The 19,494-nt window shown below is 39.3% G+C and overlaps 1 protein-coding gene across 14 annotated transcripts in view; it reads right to left on the bottom strand.

Annotated features, from left to right (window-relative positions):
* The window catches only part of PPFIBP2 (PPFIB scaffold protein 2), a 246,930-nt gene that overhangs the window by 36,426 nt on the left and 191,010 nt on the right, over positions 1-19,494 (bottom strand). For 12 of the 14 annotated variants that reach the window (XM_075927828.2, XM_075927829.2, XM_075927832.2 and 9 more), the window contains 9 exons: positions 17,462-17,554; positions 12,992-13,100; positions 11,090-11,122; positions 9,129-9,190; positions 6,294-6,369; positions 3,076-3,182; positions 2,775-2,839; positions 2,490-2,558; positions 1,494-1,554 (listed from right to left, as the gene is read on the bottom strand). In XM_075927828.2, the coding sequence (XP_075783943.2) occupies positions 1,494-1,554; positions 2,490-2,558; positions 2,775-2,839; positions 3,076-3,182; positions 6,294-6,369; positions 9,129-9,190; positions 11,090-11,122; positions 12,992-13,100; positions 17,462-17,554 (675 nt within the window). The remainder of the gene's footprint in view (positions 1-1,493; positions 1,555-2,489; positions 2,559-2,774; positions 2,840-3,075; positions 3,183-6,293; positions 6,370-9,128; positions 9,191-11,089; positions 11,123-12,991; positions 13,101-17,461; positions 17,555-19,494) is intronic. The other 2 variants (XM_075927831.2, XM_006125671.5) reach the window with 1 other exon arrangement.

Genomic DNA, 19,494 nt, shown 5'->3' with positions numbered 1-19,494 from the left:
CAATTTTCATACCATCTTGGTTTCTCCTCCAAATACTGACTAAGCACACTAGTGCTTAGCTTGTCAGACTTCAGTAACAGTATAGCCTTTTAAATTCTACAATGAACTGAAAATGTTAATGCTTGATTCATTTACTGTATGTATTACAACACTTAAAGAGCAAACATAATAAGTTTGTTAGGTTACATTTGTATTAAATCAAAAGACGCACAGAAAAAGTTTTAGGAAGATCTAGAAGAAATTTTTGAATTAACCATATTTTTACTAGATATGGATACACTAACACCATTTAAAAAGGATATATTAATGTGCAGGGATAAATAACATTACACAAACCTAGTAATTGTGTAATATAAAAAAATCAAGAAAACTCTGGCAAAATTAAACTGATAGTGGGAAAAAAATCTAAATTTAGCGAGTAAAAAAAATGATCCAATTGATCATATTGAAATAAGACGGAAGCAAAGTGAAAAAGAAGACAACTGAAATACATTTAGCCTTGGCATTAACAACACTGCTCTTGTGTTTATGTAACAGCAACACCAACTTTAATAATGCCATTTATATCAGAAGTCTAGCTTGGGAAGTAACAAATATATTTAAAAGCAAGCAATCCAACCACAATCCCGGACAAAAGTCGTACTCCATGTTTAGCAATTAAATTTATTTTTAAATTGTGACTTAATTAATAGTTTAAATGGTTTGTTACAGGTAAAGTACTCACAGTTCATAGGACTTTAGTTATTTAAAAAACACATAAAACAAGTGTGTTTAATTGTGTTTAAGGTTAAATTCATGTAAGTTTGAAAAAAGCATTGTAATTGGCTAAGGTAAAATTATGCAGTGAATAAATACTGTATAATGTCATAAAACAGAATTGGCTAATGATGATCAACCAGTACCCTCTAAAAGCTTCTTACTGTACATTTAAGGAAATAAGAGTGAATATGCTCTCAGTGTAAGATCCTGAATTTGAAGAATATGTTATGAAAATGGAATGCTTTTATGAATTCAGTGTAATGGTGAAGCCTAAAAAGGTCAGATTCTGAATAAAAACATCTACTTTTAAAAAAGAAAAATATGTAAAAAATTATACTGTTTATTTATAGAGGAGCTCAGTGAATAACTTCTGTTATCATGTGTCCTGAAATTTAAAGGCATATGAAGATGTGCAATTTAAAAAGATTCCTATTACCATTTATACATTAGATATGCTTCATGTCCATGCATTTCCCTTTTTCTCCTTATTTAGCTGACAGATTAAGTGTTAGGATGTGTTTACCTGGACAAGGCAAATACTTTGTTCATTCTAAGCTTATATAAAAGGAGCAGGAGAGAGCGGGTTTGAACTACATTTCATAAACACCCTTTTAAATACAGTATTGGTGTTGGTTACATTTAGCATATGCAGGTGAGATAGATAGATAGATATTGATGTTAATTTCTTAGATTTCAGATTAAATGCTAAAAGTTGTAAATATTTATGAACTAACCTTTTCCAGGGATTCACTCTGCAAGTCCTCTAGGCTACTTGACATTTTTTTCTCTGGAACCCTTAAAGTACAAAATGATGTTTGGAAAATTAAAAAAACAAAAAAAAAACCACAATAACAAATGCAAAATAATGTTGGTAGATTTGTAGAAATTGCAAAAACTGGCAAAATCATCTGTAGATTACTGAGGAAATGTTCTGTAGATTTCAGTTAATCCCGGTGATAAATTGTCAAGGCTATTCCCCACTCTGGCACAATGAATGTAAAAGTGGGGGGCCCACAAAGCAATCCCATATCCTGATCTCTACAGGCTTTGGTACAAAAACTCCCCCCAAAATCCTAATACCCAGATTTTGGGGAATCCACTGCCACCATAAAGTGCTTTTGAACACACAAACAGGGGTAGACACTTGAAACCAACCCTAGCGCACCCCAAGCTCTTTTCTCCAAAGAGCTTGAAAAGAAAAGAGAAAATACAAACTGCAGTCTGTGATGCTGTCCCCTCGTCAGAGACATGCAGATCTCACAGACAGACTTTCCAGGACACAGAAATGAACCAATACCAGGTTAATTAAAAGAAGAAAAAACTTTTATTATTAAAACAAAACTCCTGTTACAAGCATAGTTGGAATGACTTGATGCTAAGAGCCACCAATTTATATACTCATGGAGGATTTCCCCATGGGTCAAAACTTAGTTGTAAAAGAGAGGAAAAACTATTTCTAACAGCACAGACATCAGATCCAAATTCCCAACTCAGAAAACAATAAAACCTGATGGATTTATCTAGACTTTACCCTACTTACACATTATGAAGAGTCTTTTTCTTGGAGAGAGACATGACTTCTGTCTCCCTCAGTATCTAGAGAGCAAACTCTGGCTTAGAGAGAAAGGAGGGAAAACCCCCCAAATTCCTTTGTCTCAGTTTGAAATCCCTAACTTCATTTCTATTGGCTGACCACTATCTGGCTAGGTACACGGAAATATTGTTCTTACCTACTTCTGGCTTCCAAGGTTTCCTCATGTTGGGAAATAAGGTTAGTTGCAAGAACTGGAATGCTTCCACTGTTAATCAGAATAATATAGCTTATTGTAAGTATTATGTGCTACGTACATCTCTTAATCAATGACATTGCTAAGTCAGCCCTGAATGCATACATAACAAGCAGTATGTCCTCATCCGACCCCATATTGTTAACTTTATAGGAACATGCAAGATTAAATGTTAATCTCTGAATTGGTTAGTTAGTCCCAGGGCAGTTTACAAAACAAGAGTCTTACCTGATATCCAGAGTCTTTTGTGGGAGTAGAGAGTCCATAGTTGGTGACAATTCTCCCAGAGGTACCTATCAAAAATATGAGTCCCAGTTTGTGATTCTAGCCCATATGTGTTTGAATCTGAAAACTAACCCACCAAACACACATACACGCACACAAATACACACACACAACTAATTAACCCAGAGAAATTCGGCCCTGAGTGATATTCTTGCAACCGAAGTGTGATCAGTCGTATAGAGTATCTCTGATATGGTGGGGTCAAAAAAATAATTTAACCCTACACAATGTTTTTATTAAATACCTCTGGTTTAAGTAAGTCTGCTTGAGGCTTATTCACGGGATTCCACTTCTTCAAATTTGCCTCAGGTTCCTCTTCACTGCTGCCAGACAAAATTCTCTCTGAAGAGCCTGGATGGTTTGAAGATAGAAATGCTTAAGTAGGCTAACAGGCCATATGAACATTTGATTGGATCTTATATATTCTTTCTGCTTATAAAAACAATTGTCTCATACAGTATTTTAAAGGGAGATTTTAAAAGGGAGCATTATATCTATATGTAAATAAAACAAACTAAACATTATTATTATTAAGTAAATACATTTAAAAAACAACAAATGGTCAGGTAGCACTTTATAGACTAACAAAACATGTAGATGGGATCATGAGCTTTCATGGGCACAGCCCACTTCTTCAGATTATTATTATTTTGCTTATTTGCCACTGGAGATGCTACATTTCTCTTACTAAAAGGCACATGTGTTAGAATCCGCACTCTCCCATCACAATCCAGTTTCTCGTACTTCATTGCAAAGTGAATATGATGGCAATTATTTAAATGCAGAAATGTACCTGGAAATTCTGGTACTTAGAATCCAATATAATTTCATCCTGACACAGAATATAAGTAATGATGACCAATAATGATGACAGATCAACAGAACATCTCTCATTCATTTTTCTATGATCCAGCCTCTCCATCTACAGAGTGCACTTTTTAAACACACCACTGCCCAATCACCAAGCCTCTGAGGCCCTCTTCTTGCACCCTAAGTTGAAGATGCTGCACAGAATTAACAAATATTTCCAGCTTTCAAATGACTTTAGTGACAAAGTATTTAAGCCAGGCATGTCCAAAGTCCAGCCCGCGGGCCAATTGCGGCCCGTGTTCTGGTTTAATATGGCCCCACAGGTAATTTGGCAATATCTATCTTTTATGGCCCCCAACGAATCCATATGTATTGAGATGAATACATTGTAAAATCTCAATTAATGTCAGTTGGTCTAAATTAGTTATAAATATATTTGGACACAACATGTATACTTGGTGTTATGTTCCTGTTCATATTTTTTGAACTTAAAAGTTGACAGACAACCTTTATTACCAATAATATGTAATGTACTTTACAATGTTCCTGACATATATTTCAGCTTCCTGGATTTTTTTTTCATCTGGCCTTCAGATATGAAAGGCAGAGTGATTTAACACCTGTTTAGATTTGTCATCCATGTGACTAAATGAAAAGTATGCCGTTTGCAATAAACTTTGCATAAAATAGTTAATTTGCATTTCATTTTAATGGTTCAAAGAATGTCAGGCAAAATGGTCGGCCCTCACGCATGTTCACTTCATCAAATCTGGCCCTCTTTGAAAAAAGTTTGGACACCCCTGATTTAAGCTAACTCATAATGAAATAAATCTGCGGCATATGGCAAAGCAGCATTTAACACCGACACAGAAGCCTACATGGTAGATGTGTGGAACTGGAAAGTAAATCTGAATCAGAGGCTGAAGTGGAAGAAGAGACACCGTCCTCAGCACTCAGACTATTTGTTGTTTTTTAAGTTTTTCCAAATGTTTTGTATTTAATTATAGAACATAGCAAAAAGACTCTTAGGAGCTTCATTATGTCTCTGAAGTGCTACAATTATGAAAACAAAATACTGCCTAACAAAACAGATCTTATTCAGCTAATGAAAATGCATCACAGGTCAGAAAACATTAACATTGTTTTCAGCTCTTCTTTTGTCTTTCATGTCTGCTGAAGAAGAAGACTTCTCTGGCTGTTATGTTTACCTGCTCTTCAGATTGCATAATACTGTGTAACAAGAAGTAAAGGAATAATAATATAGGCAGACTCATCGGAGACTATATTACAGCTCATATGAGACCTTTCAAACCCAACCTAACACTGTAGGGCTGTGTCTACACTGGCATGAATTTCCGGAACTGCTTAAAACGGAATACTATTCTGTTTTCAGTTTTTCCGGAAAAGGAGCGTCTACATTGGCAGGCTGCTTTTCCAGAAAAGCCCTTTTTCCGGAAAAGTGTCTGTGGCCAATGTAGACGTGCTTTTCCGGAAAAGAGCCCCGATCGCCATTTTCACGATCGGGGATTTTTTTCCGGAAAAGACTACTGGGCTATCTACACTGGCCCTTTTCCGGAACAGTGTTCCAGAATAAGGACTTATGCCTGAGCGGGAGCAGAATAGCTTTTCCGGAATAGCGGCTGATTTTGTACAGTAGAGCATCGTTGCTTTTCCGGAAATTCAAGGGCCAGTGTAGACAGCTCGCAGCTTATTCCGGAAAAGCGGCTGATTTTCCGGAATAAGTGGCCCAGTGTAGACACAGCCTATGTGTTAGAACAATGGTAGGTGGAGATACTGTCACACCTGCTTCCTTGAATTGATGTCTGTTATGTTCACAGGTTAGTACAATGGCTATCAGTACCACCACTACAAAAACTGTCCCATCCTAACACACGAAAACAACAAACTTAATGTTGTTTAATAAGATTTCTGATGGTGGCAATGGTACTAAATTAGGGTTTGAGCCATAGCTCCCAGAAATCAATTGAAGACTCCCATTAATTTCAATGGGATTTGGATCAGCTCCTTTAAAAGTGCATTTTGTGATGCATTAAAAAAAACAAAACAAATAGCTTTGCTTATGGTTGGTCTTACCTTCATGTTTCTGCTATTCTAAATGCAGACAGAATGGATGGCATTTACTACACTTGGTCTAATCAGATGGGCAGATATTTCATGGTAGATAAAATAGAATTTTGTTTATTAAAATGTCAATTAGCCTTCATTTTTCTGACTTTGGCAGTATGGTTATAATCACCTATAGAAAACTATTGCTACATGTACTGTGCTTTGCTGATGTCACAAGGACAGAATACTTCCTGGTTCATTTGGACTTGCATGCATTATTAACCTGTTTGGGTCAGAAGAGAGCCAGCAAACCTACTGTTGTTAACTGAGCCCTCGTGATGTAAACCGAAAAGTTATTTGATGTTGTCACAAAGTGTGGTTTCCTCCGGGCACATCCTCAGTTGTTGTAAATGATCTTAGCTCCCCTTACTTCAGTGAAGCTATGATATCAGAGGTAATCGAAAAGTGAGACCACAATCATAGAATCCTAGGGTATGTCTACATTGCATTCCTCCTTCGGAGCAGAGTGAAAACCAGTATTCAGGAAGACCAGACATCAAACATTATCCACAACACTTATTTTACCGTGAGCAGCTATCATTATCTCCTTCACCCTTCTGTACTGGCTTAGCAATGTCGTTAACTCCTCTATTCGACGGTCCTGTGAAAAAACATTAAAGGGAAATCATCTTCAAACAGCTAGATTTAATATCATTGTGTTTGAAGATATAGTTATTAATAATCTTCTACTAATAATAATGTGTATAACTTACTACTATATGTTATCTGTGATTCCTGGGGATTTGTCCCCCTTCTTAATAGGAATCATATCCAGAATCTCATGTCCCTTCTATAGAACATTTATTTTCTCCAGCTGAGTTCCCCATTATGTAAATCCTTACTTTGCCCACTTAAGGCCAGATTTTCAAAAATGGCTTAGCCTGCAACATTTCTTCCTAAAAATCTTTTGAAAAGTTGACCACTTGTTTGAGAGATGCCTGTGGGGGAGCACTGAGTTCAGTCTGGCTTCAACTGTGGATGCCAAGTTCTTTTAAAAACCTGTCCTTCGTTTTCAGTCCCTTTTCTGCTGCTTTAACTGCACAAAGCCAATATAGTGGGGCTCAGTACTGGGCCCCCCATTGGCGTGGAAGAGCGGAGCAGAGTGAAAACCAGTACAGCAGGGTGAGGAGCTGGCCTCTTGGCTTGCCACTGGAGGTGTCTCCTCAAGGTGGACAATGCCTTTGGAGATTGGATAGGGAGTGATGAAAGACTCTACTAGGGCTGCCAACTTTCAAATCGCACAACACCAAACACCATTGGCATGACTGCACCCCTGTTCACTCCATCTATATTGGCCACTACTCACCTATTTGAACATCTCTAAGGGTATGTCTAAACTAGCTCATTAGCTCGAGCTAGGTAGGCAAATGAGGGCAACCAGAGTTGCAAATGAAGCCCGGGATTTAAATATCCCGGGCTTCATTTGCATATTCCCGGGTGCTGCCATTTTAAAATCCCCCTTAGTCCAATCTCCGTGTCCGTGGCTACACGCGGCACGGAGTAGGTAGTTTGAATTAGAGATCCTAATTCGAACTACCATTACTTCTCGTTCCACGAACTACCTACTCTGTGCCATGGTAGCCGCGGGGGATTTAAAAATGGCGGCGCCCAGGAACATGCAAATGAAGCCCGGGATATTTTAATCCCGAGCTTCATTTGCAACTCCGGTTGCCCTCATTTACCTAGCTAGCTCGAACTAACGAGCTAGCTTAGACATACCCTAAATTCAGTTTCAGATTCAGAGGTGAATGCCAGCTCTCTGTGTATTGCAGAATCTAGACTGCCCTCCTGATTAAGATTCTGGAATGGACAGCCACATAAGACATAGGGATGTGAATGACTAGTCGACTAGCAAATGCTTCTCAGATAGCCAGTCGACTAGTCAACCCCCACCCCCTTCCCTTGCTGCCTCTATCGGAAAGAGGCAGCAAGGTGAGGAGAGACAGAGGTGCTTCAAAGCAAGCCAATTAGCTGAAATTTTACATCCCTAAAAAGATAGTGGCTGAAGGGCTGCAAATATGAATCCAGTCCGTGAGACTAGAAAGTGAGCAAAGATATCTCAGAAGCAAACTGTTCCACAGTCTTGCAACAGCTCTGCCAAAAGACAACGCCATGTGTTTAATTGTCCAGATATAAATTTTGGCTTTTTAAACAGCAAAGTCTGTTATAAGACAAATTCATTTATGAGGTGCTCAATTTTCTAGAATTATCTTTTGACCTTTCAGTGTTCCCGGTCCCACATGAGGGTATGTAGTAAGAGGTTACTTGCCCATACCTCACATCTACATGTGCAAACAACTTCCTAAAGTACAGGCTGGCCTGCCCATTGCTATTTTTGTGCCCTACTGATAATTTTCTTGAAAACTCAATTACAAATCCCAAACTTTAATTTTTATTTATTTTTTGGTATTTATTTTGATAGAGGCAGCAACATGGGGTGGGATGGGGAGAAGGGAAGAGCTGGTGCACCAGCTTTGCCTCCCTCCACCCGCTGCCTCTGTGGGAGGCAGCAAAGGGGGGGCAGGCAGCTCCATAGGAGCCAATATTCAGGGGGAGCTGGCTTGAAAGCCATCTCCCTACATGTACCGGCTCCCACCTGCCCCTCCTCACCCTTCGCACTGCTGCCTCTCTATCAGAGGTAGCAGTGTGGGGGTGGGGTGGGGTGGGGTGGGATGGGTGGCTCCATGGGATCCAGTGCTTGTGGGGAGCCAGCTTAAATGCAGGCTCTTCCTGGGCACTGTCTGCCATCGGGCACTGCTTGCTGCCTCTGATACAGAGGCAGCAAGTGGGTGGAGTGCATATATTCAACAGGATTAACTGATAAGACCAGGCTTATCAGTTAATCATGTAACCAACTACACCCTGACATCCCTATCCATAACCCTGGATCTCTATTTCCCAGGCAAAAGAGCTCCCATATGAGAATCTGAGGGACTTTAAAGATGCTGTAGTTGGGGCTGGTAGAGAAAGGCAGCATCTCTTTTTCAAGGTTAGATCTATAGGTCCCATGACCCCATACAACACTAGGCAACTCACGGTGATGGTGGCATTTTAGAGCAGTGGTCCCCAGTGCGGTGCTTGCGGGCACCATGGCGCCCGCTGGAGCATTTATGTGTTCCCACCGAGTGGCATGGGCTAGCCCAAGCCATTCTTGCACCCCGGACTCCAGGACCGCGGTGCATGCACAGCCCGTGCCCCAGGCGCGCAGCACATGCACAACCCCACCCCTGGGTGCCCGGCAGCCCCAAAAAGTTGGGGACCACTGTTTTATAGCATTGCAGAGATGCAATAAACGATACCTTCTAGACACACCTCCATTATTACCGCAAAGGAGCAAGTTAGTCCCAACCATTGCCTCACCTTTTCTCCATTTGCAACTAGCAATGATTCCATTCCTATCTTCAATCGCTGAACTTCTAGATCTAAAATAGTTTTAAAATGTTAAGAGAAAAATGTCATTGTATGTAACCTAGATTAAGTCATTTCTGTTCTGTTCTATTTAGAGTCTTATATAGGGCCCATCACTGGGACATCTAAGTGCCCAGAATATTAAAATATTAAATAGTAACATTTAACTGGGACAATCACACTTTTTAGAAGTCTCTTCAGCTATAAATGATTTAGTTTGGCCACTTTCTCTTATCTTAAAGGTGCTATGCACAATGAAAACTATATAATGGTTTTTGTTTTATACATTTTATTTTCCTAAAACTTTGGGTTGAAAAGATTTGACTCCCGTTTCCCTAGAGATTTGAGAGGTTCTTTTATGTCATATTTAAGGAAATATTTTTAAAAGAAATTACCTTCAAGCTGGGGATAATGATCTATAGCTTACATGAACTGTGGTTAAAGAATATTTATGAAACCTATAGTTCAACAACAACAAATCATAAATCAGAAAGCCTGACATTATGCAGTAAGTAATCCTTAATGTCTTTACTGCACAAGGAAAAGTTTTCTGTGGACTCCAGAATCTATTAAAAACTTTCTAAATTTGAATAATTGAACAAAATATTTGGTAAAAATGTCAACAGCAAATACAGAGCTGTACCACACATATCACAATTTTTGCAATGCAAGATTTGTAGGTTATTTATAAAACCATACAGGCAAAATTTGCTCATCATCACAAATCTGTATTTCTGGAAATTTACAAAGCTTTGACTGGATTTCATAACTAGCCATGGCCAAATCTGCCATCCATGTTTTCCATGTACATGTTTTCCACTGACTCTCCCACATCCTCTTTTGTAGTAACCAAATGTAGATAATTAAGTAGAGCCTAAAAATATTTTATCGGTTGTAGTTTCCATGCAAGGCACACACTCCTGGACATTTTTAAATTGATGTATTTGGTTTACAAAGAATTGTGCTACCAGTTCTCAAAGTCACTGATGGAAATAGGAAAAAATGAGAGTTGAAAAAGGCAGTATTAATACATTTTTATGACAAATAGTTTAAGGTTGAACATTCAACTTCACATTCAAAGTGTCTGTGCATACTTTAATAATTAATTTCAGTTAGTTATTGCCAGTTCCATGCATTCTGCAATGATTGGCTATGACTAATATATTTACAAACATTTAAATGAAGATTTTGCAAACATGTTTCTCATGCAGAAAACAGCACTTAGTCTACATATGAGATGCACTAATGTAATTAAATCAAACCAAATACAAAAAGCAGCAAGCAGTGATCAAGCAATCAGACGGATTTAAAAAGAAAGTTGCTTTTTAAAGAAAAGCTTTAAAAATCAACTTGGAATTAATTGTAATTCATCATTATTGGACTTCAAAAGGAACAGTGTCAATATATTTTAATAACTTTTAAAACAAACTTCATTCCTGCTGTTTGTAGTAACCCCAAACAAGTCTGAATGAAAATCTATTTCTTTATCAAAATGTTATCCCTTATTTACTTCAGTGGTGAAAAGAAACATGTTTTCCAAAGAAAACTATCTCCCCAAAATCACAAAGACAAAAGTGAAAATGACACATGCAGTTTACATGCAATACAAAAAGTGAAGGTTGAATATAGGGCCTGTTAACCTTGACAGTGTCCTTTTAAAGTCCAGCTATTTGATTTATCAACCTACAACATTTCATCCATATTTGTTTGACGTGATAAATCAGACTCAAGCTTTAAGCAGAGCTAATAGCTGTTTGCTTCCTGCAAACCATGAAATAACTCTCTCATATACATTATGGTAAAGCAGCTGAATGGAGAAAGATATTACATTATTGCTGCAGAAGTGCATTTTAGCTATAATTTGTGTGAAAATGAACATTAAGAAAATGCCAAAAGAGAATCTCAAGGCTTACGTTTTTCTTTTAGCCTTCTCCTATATAGTTCCTCTACAATGGTAAATGGTAAAAGTCAAATAAAGTTTGTAGAAAAAGCACACATTAGATACTGTATGGCAATTCAGTCAGAATATGCATTCAAGCATAAGAGACATCTTGTAACACTCAGCATGCATAAGCTCAACAGATGGACTAGCATCAAACAGTCCTAATATGGTGAGAGCCCTTCCTGAATCAGCATTCACTCCTAATGGAACATACAACAGCAAACGGCTAAATTGTCTCCTTTGCCTCTGGAAGAGCACACTCAATAGTACTCCTTGGAGCGGGGAGCAGTGGAGCCTTTAAGTATCATCTTTCCCTGCACCCTGGTATCTGATAGAAGCCGAGTGAGGTCAACACTCCAGGGAATGTTGGCTGAAAATGGAAGGGGACGAGGAAGGGGGACCAGGTCTTCTGTATAGCATTTTTCCCTATTAATAGCAAAGAATTACACAAGGAACACAGGGTAACAAATTATGATTTGGAATATTTGAATAGACAGGGGCAGCACATGGATATTGCTGGGAAGTAATTGTGATGCTGTATGATTGGAATATGACCAATGATATCATTAATATTGCCACTGTCAGACAACTGCAACAGATCTTGTACAGAGTGTGTCATGTAAGGTATCAATGGAAAAGTTACAATATATCAAATACTATTACACTAGAAGCATCTCTATCTTGCCTCTGTTCTACTCTTGTCTCTGGACTATGGTATTACCTGAAAAGGAGCATTCTAACAGTGGATGGAGGGCCTTCAAATCTTTTGACAGTTACCAGAGACTTTACAAGGCAGCATTTTGTAACATTATTACTTCATACCGCATATAAGAATTCTGCAATAATTGTAAGTATTTGATTTCCTTAACCATTTAAACTCTCTTTTCTTTTATCTTATAAATAAACTTTTAGATAAAAGGCACTAAAGCACTGGCTACAGTGTAATTATATGTAAGATGTGAGTTATATATTGCCCTTAGTATGAGCTGATCTCCGGATATTAGAAGAACCCTTTGTTTGATTATATTGGTTTTAAATAACCACTTTTATAATCTAGTAAAGGGGTTCTCAAACTGCATTCCACCTCCATTCCTCTCTGTCAACAAAGTTACTAAATGAACCTGGGTGGGGAGTCAGAGTCTGAGCCCCACTGCCCCAGTGAGAGAAGAGGGAGATGCAGATTAAGTCCTGCTGCCCCAAGTGGGGCAGAGCTCAGGCTACAGTTTCAGTCCTGTGTCCCAGCATGTCTAACACTGGCATTGGCTAGCCCATAAAAATGGGATCCAGACCCCCAATTTGAGAACCACTGGTCTATGGGTGGTGAAATAAGAGCTGGGATGCCTAAGGAGACTTCATTTTTAACTTCTTGTTAACCAGCGTGGGGAGACATAATTTACATTTGTTTCAATCTTGGTGTATCTAATAATAGAATAAGCATCAGTTTGGGGGTGAGTCTGCTCTGTTTCTTAGCTGTTTGTACTGAATATGGTATCACTCAGCTGTAACCTACTGAGGCACGATGACAGTGATAAACAACAGTTTTTTCTTTTAAAAACGGTAATTAGAAATACCCTTTCATGTAACTCGGAGATTAATACTTTACAAATATATGGCTACAAGGAATATTAAATAGTTTTTCAATTTAGAACAAAGTTCTCTGTGTTAGAAATGTTAGTGCTACATGGATGCCATATTCTCTTACATGGACTGTCAGTAGAGGAAAGTCTGCTCCCTGTCTCCTCACCCCCAAATCTTAGAATGCAGGACAGTCATATCTCCATACCTTGCTTTAAATGCTGGGCAGTGGATGCTTCACAGAACTGAAGACAAATATTTTCATTTCACCTTTGATTTCTTCCCCATCCATTCTTACCTCTTTCTGCAATTTCATTGTGTGCCGAGGTCCTGCAGAGCTGACTCTGTAGACGTTCAATTTCTGCATCTTTGAGAGCTAACTGCTCCTGAAGCTGAGCTATTTCAGCCTGAAAGAAGAGAAGTTCAGAATGCTACCTTCAGTGGATTTCCACCCATTCTGCATTCCCAAACAAAACTCAATGCACTTGACTTCAGGCCTCATATATACCTTTTAAAAATATTACAATCCTTAAAAATGCCACCTTTCCTGAAGGAAGGAAATACCTTTGACAGGAACTCACTATTATTATGCAGTGCTATTAGCTCTGCAAAGCAGGAAATGCTTTGCAGGGATGGCAGGATTTTAAGAATTCAGGACTGTACAGTCTGATCAAATGCAATCTTTGGTAAGTAATCTAGAAATAGGCGGAAAGCATTAAGGGTAGGTGTTATCCCAATAGTCTGTACAACGCTTTACTTGGCTAATAGTATCATGTTAAAAAAGAGCTCAGAGTCATTTGAAATAGATACTCCAAGACAGCAGAATGTTTTCCCAAACTTTCCCCACATTTTGGAAGATTACCATATATTTTTCTCCATAGGTATGCATCGCTTTTATTATGTTAATTGCAGTTCATAATAGATGTAACTTCTAGCATTTTTGATAATATTTGTGTCCATCATATTAAAAAGCTAAATAATCAAACACAAGAAAAGTGTTCTGGTTTACTTCTACCAAGTCTGACCACTGCTCTTAGACATTTGGTAAAACTTGCTCTCTCTCTCTCTCTCTCTCTCTCTCTCTCACCTGCATCAGATATTTTAAATGAAAATTATAGCAGAAGTAATGCATGGGCTGAAAACCATTCATATGGATCAAAATAATAGTTAATTTACACTCATTAGAATTCAGGCTATTCTTATGATTATGTAAAATCTCACAGGTTTAAAATCTTAAAAATGGACTTGTCCAACTAACAATATTCATCTGAAAGCAGCCAGCGGTAACGCATTGGACTATTTGAGAAATCAGCATCATTTTTCAGATGTTAGAAGCACTTAAGCCTACCTAGGTGCATTTCCTCAAGTAAACATTTACTGTGATCTATCCTTGACATTTCACCTTGGGCGTAAAGACATTATATTTAAGAGAAACCCAAGATTTGACAGAAAAGAAGAAGAAAGATTTAGTGTAGTAGATGAAAACACATTTTGACATGGAGCAGGCAGCTGGGGGGCAGCAAAGGCTCATTATTTCTGCCAACAAATCCCCCCTCGAATATAGGAATTCAGCTTACTAAATATCTCTGAATGGTTACCATGCTTCTCAGTGACTAATCTGCTTTCTATAGCCCAGTCAGGCAGACATTTCACATTTTTATTTCAGGCATTGGAGCAACAGATAGACACAAGTGCAGACTTCCTAATAGCAAATTGGATTTGTCTCCTCCACACTCATCTTTCGCCTTTTACTCCGTGGCATGTCATCACCACAATTAATGTCCCTCTTTCTTTTCCTGCACTTACATTCCTTTCCAATCCCATATCTTCTTCCACTCATTTCTCTCTAGAAGTCTATTTCCTTCTTTCCCAACATCCTTCTCCTCTGTCCTCTGTCTCTAAAGATAATAAACACACCTTGTTTTGACAATACATTTATCAAAGACCTAGAAAGTTCATAGTCACTGTTTCAGAAGATGGGCTTCTTGTTGAGGAAATACACCCCGGTATTCACACTCTATACACTACTGCAATAATCTTTGTACTAGGGATGTAAGCTAAACTTATTGGGGTTGAGTTGAGTACTCGGCTACTTGTTTCCCCACGCCTTTGCTGCCTCTATATGCGAGGTGGCAAGGGGGAGGGGAACAGGAGCCAATGATGGGTGGAGTGGTCTTAAAAGCTGGTTCCCCCCAGCACCGTCTCCACGGTTCTGCATGCTGCCTCTATGAGAGGCAGCAACGGGTGGATAGGGGAGTCTGCTGCGAAGCAGCCTCTGCCCGCAGTGGGCCAAGGCTGCTTTGGCAGCAGCCCCTGTTCACAGAGGCCTGGGCTGTTCTTGGTGGCTCAGGCTGTCCACAGACAGGGGCTGCTGCCACGAACAGGGGCTACTCAGTTCCAGCTCAGGCCGGCTCTGCAAAATGCATTGACTACATAATTAGACAAATATCCGCTCTTTAACACCCTCAGAAAATTCACAATTTGCTGAAAAGTCTTGTCCTGATAAACAATGTGTGGCAACAGTGCATGTAAAGTAATAAGATTCCCCATGTTCCAGACCTCACTGATCTGCCCAGGCAGAAGTCAGGTTTATCCTAAACAAAGGAAGGAATTTGTGTTTTCCTTAATTTGCAGCTAAGCAGCAAATAGAGTCATGGAGCAGGGAGAAAAAACAAACGAAGTTTAAACAGGTGAAAAAAAGAACCACAGGGATTATCCTACCCCATAGTCTCTTTCTCCTGATTTTCGGGTCATGTCCCCTACTCCAGAGTACAATGGCTATCTACTTTTTTCTTCTCACAAGTGGAGAATGAGTTGGGCAGGAGAGAGAAAAAGGGAAGGTTGGGGTGATTGTCCTTCTTTTTTATCATTTCAGACTCCATCTTAACTTCACAAACCTCTTCCTGCCAAAAAATGGCTGCTTACCCAGGTGATTGTACAGCTGATTTTGTTGATACCTAGCTGAGGAGTCCCCACACAAATATGCATTAATAATATCACACAGCAGAATCTTAAAGTTACATACAATGTTGCCCCATATTTTCTCATGACAATCATGATCAGCAAATCAATAATGAAAACATGGAATAATATTGAATTTGGAACAGAATCCAACAGATACCTCCTCCCAGTTTGACAGCAAACAACTGATAATTACACTTTGAGCATGGTCTTTCAACTAGTTATGCATCCACATTATAGTAATTTCATATAGACCATAATTTCCTAGTTTGCTTATGAGAATGTCATGTGGGAGGGACTATGCCTAAAGTTTTACTAACAATCAAAATGTCTCACATCTGCTGTTATCCCCCCCCCCCCCACACCACCATCCATTGGACCAGTAACTCTGTCAAAGAGTGAAATAAGATAATTCTGGAATGATTTGCTCTTCACAAATCCAAGTTGGCTACTACTTATTAACCTATTTCTGGGACCATACCCCTCCTCCATGAACTCTTGAAGATAATTACTAGCAATTTCAACATTGCTTCAGCCAGTTCATTAAGTACACTGTAGGGAATTTCATCAGGCTGGGCAACTTGAATACTTCCAAAATAGTATTTTATTTGGTTTTTCCCTATTTTGGCTTGCATTCCTTCCCCTTGTAATATTACAGTGCAAGCTTTGCTATCCAGCACTTTGTTAATTGGAAAATGCTGTTAACTGGCACTGCTGGCTGATGTCATGAGCAGGCGTCTCCTCCTTCTGGCCCTGACAGATGATGTCATCAGATAACACCTCCTCCCTAGCCTGCCTTGAGCTGGTGGGAGCTGGATTTCCAGGATCTCCAGCAAATTCAATTATCCAGCAACTCTCATTCCCCATGAGTGACAGACAATAAAGCTTTCACTGTAATTACAGCAAGCATCTAGTCACCTGAAATATTACAAACGCTAGTTTCTTACCTAATTTGAAATAATCATAGTGCCTGATCACACAAGAGGAAATGTACTCCTGTGAGCGGTCCTTTAGAGCTGACTGGGGACTATTCATAGAAGTATCATAACATGGAGGAAAATACTGTATTCTAACGAGCTTTTTAGTCTAGTAAGGAATGCCATAACAAGAACCAAAAGCTAGAAGCTGAAGCCAGAAAATTCAAATGAAAAGTAAGGCACAAATGTTTAACAATGAGGGTAATTAATCGCTGGAACAAACTTTAAAAAGAATTAATGAATTCCATCTATTGATGTCTTCAAATCAAGACTGGATGCCTTTCAAGGAGTATATGCTTTAGTCAAACACCAATAATTGGATTAAATACCTGAATAACTGGGTAAAATCCAAGATGATTCAATGCTCCAGTCTTGACTTAGACTCCATGAAAATTACTCATGTGTTACCAAAACAGCTCTGCATCCCTTCCTCCCCTTTTCACTGCTGTCTGTCTTCCTCCCCTTTTCATTGCTATCTGTCTATCTTTCAAGCTAGAGAATTTACTCCAGAAGCTAGTAATCGATATGGAAAGAGTAAAATAGAAAGCCTGAAAGGAAAGCTTGCTCATAAACAATTCCTTTGTTAGCTACAGGTAATATATTAGTTTTGGGAAAAAAAGAGAGAGAAGTGGGTGGCAGGACAAGTAAAATATCCCAGGTAAAAGAATAGTACATCTTTAAAGGCTAAATCTCTTATGCTCTAGTCAGTGAAACATATTCAATGTATATATAGCGGGGAGGGGGAGGGGGGAAAGGGGAGGAAAATTGTGATTATCCACTTCACAGTTGGAATAAGTCTGTCTTTTGTAAGTGGTGGATTTACTGCTTACTTTGGTTGCTTTTAATTTCCATTCATATTGGGTTCTTTCATTTTCCAGTTCTTCCACTTTAATTTTGAGATGTTTGAGTTCCTGAAGCAAACCCTACAAAAGAAAAAGATAAGAACACCTAAATGAAAGAGCTCAGCCAAGTGTTTTTTAACTAAGGATCCAAATTAAGACTCATGTATGGCACACTTCAGAGAATGTGGAACCATCCATGCATAACTACTTTTCCTTGTTATTTGTGTACCCTACGTTACGCAAATGAAAGGTATTTTGATTTGCTATGTTATTAAATAGAATCCTTTCTGAAACTTTCCAGCTAAAGCTATGACTAACTTTGCTTGGTTATGAAGGGCTGATTCTGATGTATTCAGATGCATGAGTATAAAAGTGCTCAGGTCCACTTATATCCATGTTATATTGTACATTCAGAAGTTTTTTAATGAATCTGGAAGAGTGGCATGCTTCCTAAGAGTCTCTTGACATTCACTGAGGGGAAAAATCCCTGCTGTCAGATACTTAAAATACCTACAAACTCCAACAAATACCACAGAAGGGGCATTATTCAGCAGACAGGCACCATACACAAACAACACTTGACAGACAAATAAGGCTATGTCCCAACTCAGGGGAGCTGGTGAAAGAGACACCTTTCAGTAAATGGCAGGTTGCATGCTAACAGATACTGCCAAGAAATGCAAGAAAACAAGAAAGTTTTAACAGTGGGTGGGAGAGGGTGAGGGTCTAGATATTGCTCAGTAGTTTGAGCAACTGATCAGGTATTCCACAGAAAATAGAATCACCCAGTGGAAAGACCCACTGGGCTCATTTTGAGTCTCATCCCTGAAAATGCGGATCTGTAAAAAATGGAGGAGGTATCTGAGTTTACTGTGTGCTATTTAGTACTGTCTCTGGCTGGTGCCAGTGGGGACTTGTTCCAGGACTTTGAAACTCCATAAATTATTTTACTTTTGTTTAAAGGGATTCCTAACTTGCATGCAGTGATGAGTCAGCATGTCTGAATGTCAATGGATTTTATTATGAAACAAAGCACAATAATGTAAGAAATCAAAAATTTAGTTTGGACTGATGCAACACTACAGCAGCTTTTAATAGAAAATACATTAAACAAAACAGCCATGAAGCCAACATGGAAAGTGTGGTGCAGAACAACTGGCGGGGATGAGGGTCCTTAAAGGCATGGGCAAGCATATGCCATGCAACTGTCTCTTCTTGTTCGCAGAATTCCTGGGGTTGCACGCCGTAGTTCAAAGTTAAGGAGAACTCGAAAGAGCAGGGCTCTCAGGTACATTTCCCCCTTGCCCAGAGGTTTACTCTTTGAGGGGAATGACCTCTGGGAGCACTGCTTCAGCAGGGTGGAGTTGTGGATGGCTCCAGTAACTCGTACTGTGCAGGTACCGAGGAACATGGCTGGATACCAGCTCTCTGGGCTGCAGCTCCTGCTGTTGTAGCACCAGCATACAGTGAAATAGTATCTTGTGGCTTAATGTGGGCTGTGTCTACTCTGGCCACTTATTCCGGAAAATCAGCCGCTTTTCCGGAATAACTTGCCAGCTGTCTACACTGGCCTCTTGAATTTACGGAAAAGCACTGACGATCTACTGTAAAATCATCAGTGCTTTTCCGGAAAAACTATGCTGCTCCCATTCGGGCAAAAGTCCTTTTCCGGAAAACTGTTCTGGAAAAGGGCCAGTGTAGACAGCACAGATTTCTTTTCCGCAAAAAAGCCCCGATCGCGAAAATGACAATCAGGGCTTTTTTGGGGAAAAGCGCGTCTACATTGGCACGGACGCTTTTCCGGAAAAAGTGCTTTTCCAGAAAAGCATCCTGCCAATGTAGACGCGCTTTTTCCAGAAATACACATAACGGAACACTGTTCCGTTTTAAGCATTTCCGGAAAATCATGCCAGTGTAGACGTAGCCGTAGTGCTTCTGAGCTTCCTCTGCATCTCCCCATCCTTTTCCATGCTCTTCTTGGCTATGGCCATGCTTTCCCTGGCGACGGTGATATTGTCCTT

The sequence above is a fragment of the Pelodiscus sinensis genome, chromosome 5 (genome assembly GCF_052426305.1).
Source record: "Pelodiscus sinensis isolate ZL-2025 chromosome 5, ASM5242630v1, whole genome shotgun sequence".
NCBI classification, from domain to species: domain Eukaryota; kingdom Metazoa; phylum Chordata; order Testudines; family Trionychidae; genus Pelodiscus; species Pelodiscus sinensis.
The sequence above is the reverse complement of the archived record's forward strand: the minus strand, read 5'-3'. Positions and strand labels throughout refer to the sequence as shown.